This window comes from Telopea speciosissima, chromosome 3, assembly GCF_018873765.1.
Source record: "Telopea speciosissima isolate NSW1024214 ecotype Mountain lineage chromosome 3, Tspe_v1, whole genome shotgun sequence".
NCBI classification, from domain to species: Eukaryota; Viridiplantae; Streptophyta; class Magnoliopsida; order Proteales; family Proteaceae; genus Telopea; species Telopea speciosissima.
Window position 1 is genome coordinate 40,393,294 of NC_057918.1, and position 7,237 is coordinate 40,400,530.

The 7,237-nt window shown below is 39.6% G+C and overlaps 1 protein-coding gene across 2 annotated transcripts in view; it reads left to right on the forward strand.

Annotated features, from left to right (window-relative positions):
* Nucleotides 1-6,691, forward strand: part of LOC122656835 (SWI/SNF complex subunit SWI3C-like) — a 34,512-nt gene extending 27,821 nt beyond the window's left edge. For both annotated transcript variants that reach the window (XM_043851497.1, XM_043851499.1), the window contains exon 9: nt 6,165-6,691. In XM_043851497.1, the coding sequence (XP_043707432.1) occupies nt 6,165-6,632 (468 nt within the window). In that variant the 3' untranslated portion in view covers nt 6,633-6,691. The remainder of the gene's footprint in view (nt 1-6,164) is intronic.
* The last annotated feature ends 546 nt before the right edge of the window (nt 6,692-7,237 follow it).

Consider the following 7,237-nt stretch of genomic DNA (forward strand, 5'->3'; position numbering starts at 1 on the left):
GGACGAGTTTTTCTCAACATCGGGAGAGTTGATGCAAGACAATTTCGATGGATTGACCCAAACCCGTTTGTGAACCCAAACCAAGATGAACCAGGTCCAGTTTGAGTGTTTGGATCTAGTAGGATTTTATTTTCGGTTTCTTTGTTAGTAAGTTTCCATATAGTTAGGATTTTACTTTCGGTTTCTTTGTTAGCAAGTTTCCATATATAATGGAGGACAGAATAGGAGAGGGGAAATCTTAGAAGAAAACTGATTAGCAGAGGAAGAAGAAGAAGCAGCAGGGGGAGAAGAGGAGAAACCTTGAGAAGAAGAAGAAGTAGAAGAAGGAGGGGGGGATTGCACATGCACACAGCTTAGGCTTCAATTCATTCTTTCATTCCATATACCGTGGATTACAGCCTTATTTAAAGAAAATAAAATCCTAACTATATGGAAACTTGCTAACAAAGAAACCGAAAGTAAAATCCTAACTATATGGAAACTTACTAACAAAGAAACTGAAAATAAAATCCTACTAGATCCAAACTCTCAAATTGGACCCGGTTCATCTTGGTTTGGGTTCACAAACGGGTTCGGGTCAATCCATCGAAATTGTCCTGCATCAAAAAACCTATCTAATTGCACTCCTGGATTAAGCAGCTCCCTCTACTCCCATCTCCTTCTTTTTCTCAAAGTCCAGAGTTCCAACAAACCAGCCTTGAATGCTCTAACTAAACCTAGCTTAGCCCTCGCAAGAGTTAGGACCCTCTTAATCTAATTTCTAATTTCAAGTAACCCATATTACTAACTTAGTACTAACCTAATCTGATTTAATATACTAATTAAACTCATTAAACCACTTACATTGGTCAAACCAAGATTAAATCCCAATTACAAAATCAGGTGACACCTCATAAGCAATGCTAGGTGGCTACTTGCAAGGCCACCACCACATACCCCACATGCACATGGTCGCAGCCCCTTGCTAACCCATGTGTTTCAATAGGGTGCTGCCACACCTTAATCCTTCACTAACTCCTAATCAACATTAACACCTAATAATCATGCTTTATAGTACGAAATCCCATTAACCCTTCACGTTTCCACCACCACATGCTTCATTATTCACCTTAAATTTATAAAATCTAATTAATATATATATATATATATATATAAGACCATATATTATAATATACTACACTTCACATTAAATAATATAAATATAAATAAAATATAATAGCATATAGAGTACTATGCACATTAACTCATATTAAAGTAATCCAATAACAATAAAATACTCACAATTATTCCAAATAATATTAAAATAATAAAATGTCAAAAGCGGGGCATTGCAGTTGTAGCCTTGTTTCAATTAAGAAGATTTTCCTAAGAGATCTCAGATTCCCTTGGTCTACAAGATTTTCTAAATGATGAAGTTTCTACTTATGATTACAGTAGTTTCCAATTCCAATTTAGATAGCTTATGCGTTGTTAATCGCAATCTTTGGGCCTTTCCTCTGCTGTATAAAGCGATAAACCCCTTCTCTTTAATAACATGTTTTTGAGATTGATGAATGTTGCTGTTAGTTTTCTTCAATGTGGATTCACTGTGTGTGTGCTATAGAGGTGGATTTCTCTATTGCTAGGTGGACTCCTAGTGTAACTCGCAGGTGGATTCTCTGTGGCTTTTATAGTTCTTCAACTTCAACTCCTTCCAGTCTAATTCCTCTTCAAAACACGTGAGATTCTTCATACTCTTAGAACTTAACAGCTACCTGAACTGAGCTCAGTTCATAGTTGTCAAGTCGTCGCCTAGGCGTCCAGGCACCCCTTTCTGGACACCACCTTGGGTCACCTAGGCACTTTCTTGGTGTCGCCGCGGTGTCTAGGCCCCTCCTACGCCTTGGGTTGCCCAGATCCTGTGACAGCTATCAGTTTCACGCTCTTCAGCTGAAGCTGAATATCAAGCTATGGCAATAGCCACATGTGAGTTAACTTTGTTGAAATATCTTCTTAAGGACTTAGGTATTCCCATCCAATCCCAATGGATCTTTACTGTGATAATCAAGCTGCGTTCCACACAGCTTCGGACCCTTTCTTTCATGAGAGGACAAAACACACAGAAATCGATTCACATAGTTCGGGAAAAATTGTAAAGTGGATTGATCAAGACACAATGTGTTACTTCAACTGAACAATTGGTAGACATTTTGACAAAAGCTTTGGGGCATGATCAGTTTGGTTATTTGTTAAGCAAGTTGGGTATGATATCCATGCACCAACTTGAGGGGGAGTAATGCAGCTCCAAGAAGGAAGAAGAAGAAGAAGAAACCCTAAACTTAGGGTTTAAATAGGGAGCCGTAGGCTAGGATTTCTATTTTGCCATACTTAGTTATTTTTCTGTTTTTTAGATTGAACCGGCTTAAATTGGTTGCATCCAATTGGTTCAATTGGTCTAATTTAAGTGAAATGTTCCTATTGGCTAATAGGTTCTTATATCCTATTGGCTAGTATGGAATCTTCACTTAAGTTAATTGTTCTAAATTATATTCTTTTATTTTTAAGTTAGTAGGGGTAGTTAAGTCATTATACTGTTTTAAGTAATTAATTAGACTTAAACCTCTCCCTTCCACGTTTTTGTGAAGGAGAGGTATTTAATTTGTAGTAGGAATTGGCCTATGGCCTTATTATAAATATAAGAGATCGTGGGAGGCTCCCCCACAATTGAAATTTGAATTAAAAGACTGTTTTCTGCTGCTGGCTGACTGCTGCTGTTGCTCCTTACTCTTCAAGAGTGTTTGCATCCTTGTGGGTACATCAAGGTGGAAGGGTGGGTGGAATCCTGCGACTCCTTACGCCGTGACGGCTGGGAGGGTCTCTCTTCGAAGGTGATTTCATCCTTCATCCCTTAACTTGCTGCCGGTGGAATCCTATAGTAAGTTGAGATTTAAATTTCTGTTTTTAGTTTCCTTCCCTCCCCCTTTCGATCCCTCTTGTTTTTCTATTTGAATTTCCAAAACCCTAGATCATCTAGGCATTATCCAGCCATCATCCTACCTCTGTTTTACACCAAAATCAGAGCACAGCCTTCCCATACCATCTCCCCCACTCGACCAGACTTGCTGCCCATTCTGTCCAGCCAAACCCTAAAATCCCTCTTATCCTTTAAACCCTAAAAAACCCTAATTTTCTGCTGGGACATATTCAGCCATCAGAAAACCTCCCTGCTGCAGCCGAACCTTCCCCCTAGTCCCTCTAACACTCAACCTTAAGCCCTGCCCCTGAATCCTACTGTAAACCCCAGTTTTGGCTATTTTCCTAATTTTAAAAACCCGGAACCCTAACCCTAAATCTGCAGAATTTTGAAACCTAACCAAATCCAGATATTTTTATATCATAATGACCCTCTAAACCTGCAGATTAAAACCCTATAAACCCCATTCCCAAATTCCCATCCTAAACCCTAATTTTGCCCTAAAACAGCCCCAAATCAGCCCTAAACAGCAGGCTTGACCAAAGCTTGATTCCAATTGGCTCCTAGTAGGATTATCACCTATTCTAGGACTACATTAGGGAGTGTTACAACTTGTATAGGGTCGGTTATGACAAAACCCATACCCAATGGGATGTGCGTGCGTTTCTTCGGTTAGGGTTGTATGTATGTTACACTATTGCAACAGGAAGAACCCTAACGACTCTGTTTTTGTTAGCAAATCTGTTCAGGTCTTCTGATTCCTTTGGCAGATCGCTTTCTATCTCGTATATAGCTTCCTGTGTCCTCCCTCTGTGTTAAGCCAGTCTATTAAAACCCATAGTTTTGTACTTGCTTCTATTTCCCTGTCATCAGTCTGCTCTGTTTCTTGATCACCCCTGATAGGTTCCATCACAACATGTTATTATTGACTTGAGAAATTAGCCATCTATTGACCAGTGATAAGACTACCCAGAAGGGCAGCTCAACTTGAGTTTCAGCCGTGTCTGACCAGTGGTTCAGAAAATTACGAGTTCTCTACCCATCAGCCCTACTTCTGCTCTAGTTTCTATATTGTCAATTTTCCTTAGGTGTGTTTTCTTTATCGTATATTTTGTTCTTGTTATTGTCCAACTTCTGTTAGCGGTGTTTGAGTGTTTCATACTCACCTTTACTTAAATTTTCTTTTTAGCCTGTAACTGTGACCTAAACCTGAATTAGATTTAATGCTTCTCATTGCACCAATCTTCTGCTCACTTGCAGGGATATAACCTAAGATCATAGACCCGTTGTTAAATGAGTAGCTGCTGGGGGGCTTATCTTGGGGGGTAAAAAAAGAAAAATAAAAATGAGGATATGTGACCTGCCAAAGACATTTGCCCCTCTAACAGAAATGATCAATAGCAAAGCTGCATTGCCTCCACAATGTTCTTAAGAAATACCCAATCCATCTGAATTCCCCAAGCTTTTGAAGCGAAAGGGAAATAATGAAACCTAAGATGATCCACAACGTTCCCCTCCACCTTGCACATGAGGCAGATGGGAGGACATAGGGACCTGCCCATCTGCCTCTTTTTGGAAAAACCTTAGTTCTAAGAGGCTTTTGATGAGCAATTTTCCATGAAAGAAGCAAAAGGCCAAAACTAAATTGCTTCCAAAATGTTCTTAGGAAAGGCCCAATGCATCCAAAACATTATCAAGAAATGGTTCCAAGCTTTTGGAGCAAAAGGGAAATAATGCAACCGATGATCAACAATGTGCCATCCATCTTGCATGAGGCAAAATGTGAGGAGACAGCACACGTCCACCCACCTCTTTTGGAACACTTCAGCAGTAAGAACCTTTTTATGAGAGATCTCCCACCTCAAAGCTTTGGTCTTAGATGGTGGATGAGGTCTATAGATAGCCCTGAGAGGATATGTTGCCTTCGGATTATACAAATGCTGCAAAGTCCTAAACAAAGAGTTGCAAATGAGTTGCAATTAGATGGTGTGCATGGGGCTCACGATAGCCGGAGGATGCTCATGACACTTTTGATTTTACAATTGTGGCGAAATCTTAAATAAAGAGTTGCAAATGAATAAACCAGTGGGAAAGCACTCTAATAATTTTATTATGGTTCTCTCACACATTGAAAAACCTGCTGAAAATAGTGTCATGAAGGGATTGCTTACTGGTAAATGCCCAAATCCTTTTTCTTCTTTCTGGAAGTCCATATTCGACGCATAGGTGGTCAAGCAAGTGTCACATGTCTGATTTTGCTTTTGAAATTTGAGGCATCGTATGGATTCTTTCCAAGTTGGAGGGTGTGTCAATACTTGTCTGTTGTGGTTTGAAAGCTTATTGAACTGCCTTTTCCAAAGAGACCAAGATCTTGTGGTCCATTCTGTTTTCAGAAAGTTATGGTGAACTTACTTTTGCTGTTATGGCAGAGAATGAGCTATTGGCTCATCTGTTCAAAGTTGAATTATATTTTCACTTGTGGTCAGTTCATTAGTAGGGAGAGAAACTTTTCAGAAAATCTTTTGGCCATTCATGAGATTGGCACTAGCCTGTGCAGTCTGGTTGGTCTTGGTGATTCTATAAAATTCTCTTTGTTTCATTGGGTTGGTCCTGCGCCTAGGTGGTTAATATTTGATTTTTCAACAGACTTTTGTCTCCTATAGTGTTTCTCAAGTGGTGAGTTTTGGATTCGCTTTATGTTTTCAATGCATATTCACTAGATTTGGCTTTCTTTTCATTTATTTGTTCACCTTCTTCATTTATTTTGTCCTCTTTCCTTTATTATTATCATGTTTCTCAAGGGGTGGAATTATGGCTTTTGCTTCCTTAGTGTGTTTTAGAGGTAACCAGGGACTTTTGCTTCTGTATTCTCTTGCTTCGGTCTTTTGACCATTTTATTGGGGTCATGGTCCTCGGTTTTTCAAGATGCCTTATATTTTTATGTTTGTAATTATTTTGTTATGGATGCATTCAGATGTGGCCTCTTTTGGAAGAAATAGCTCTATCTGCTGTCCACATATATGACCATTAATTTGATGCTAAGGTCATTACTTGTTGGTTTGTGGGCTATGATCCATTGCAAAGAGGAGTATTGATTTGAGTTTCCAAGAAATTAGATGAATGAACATGTTGCAGTATTAACTCCCAAATGTTTTCTTTGACATAGTATTTCCTGGAAGAAATTGAGAACAAGCTTTTATTGTCGGTGCAGTTAAAGAGACTAGAGCTGAAGCTGAACCAGTTTTCTGAGGTGGACACCTTGTTAATGAAAGAATGTGAACAGATGGAAAGGACAAGGCAGAGGATTGTGGCTGAACGAGCCAGAATTATCTCAACTCGTTTTGGACCTGCTGGAACATCTAACACTACCCTACCAGGTGCTGCTGCTGTGGCAAGTAGTAGTGCTGTTAACAACAGGCCTCAACTTATATCAGCATCACCTGCACTGACAAATATCTCAGCTTATGGAAATAACCAAGCAAGCCATCCACATATGTCTTTCATGCCACGGCCACAAATGTTTGCATATGGACCACGGTTACCCCTCTCTGCCATTCATCCCTCTTCGTCTGCCCCATCCAGTAGTGTCATGTTTACTTCCCCGGGAAATGTCGCTCACCCGAGTCTTAATCATCCCTTGCTAAGACCTGTATCTGGGACTAACACAAATGTAGGTTGACAACTAGAAATCGGTCTCACGCAGAGCTATATAATTTTATCAAATCATATTCCTCTCTCTCTGCCTGTTTGTGTTGGGGTGGGGTTGGTTTAGATGACCAGTGCCATTAGTTAGCGAAATCTTCAGATGTTTTACTTCATCCATTCTGACTCACAGTAACAAGGGTGGTAGGTCGGTTGGTATGATTCTATTTATGGGAAGTAATTCTGTACATTCCATGATATGGATTCAATATCTCTTTGCCTTTTCTTAGATTTTATAGTAAGAGTTGGTCCTAGTCAGAAGAACACTTTGGATGGGATGGTTCTGCCATTTTATTCGTGCCCTGCAGGTTTCACAAATGAAAAGATTGCCATTGTACTGCAGCTGTATTGAGTTAATTTTGTTTCCCTTTGGAGTTGATTTAGAAGACCACCATGCCATTAATTAATGAATTCTTTGTTAGGGGATGGTTTAGAAGACCACAATGCCATTAGTTAGTGAAATCTTAAGATGTTTTTACTTCCTCCATCCATTCTGACTCAACAGTAACAAGGGTGGTAGGTCGGGTTGGTATGATTCTATTGTTTATGGCAAGTAACTCTGTACATTCCATGATATGGATT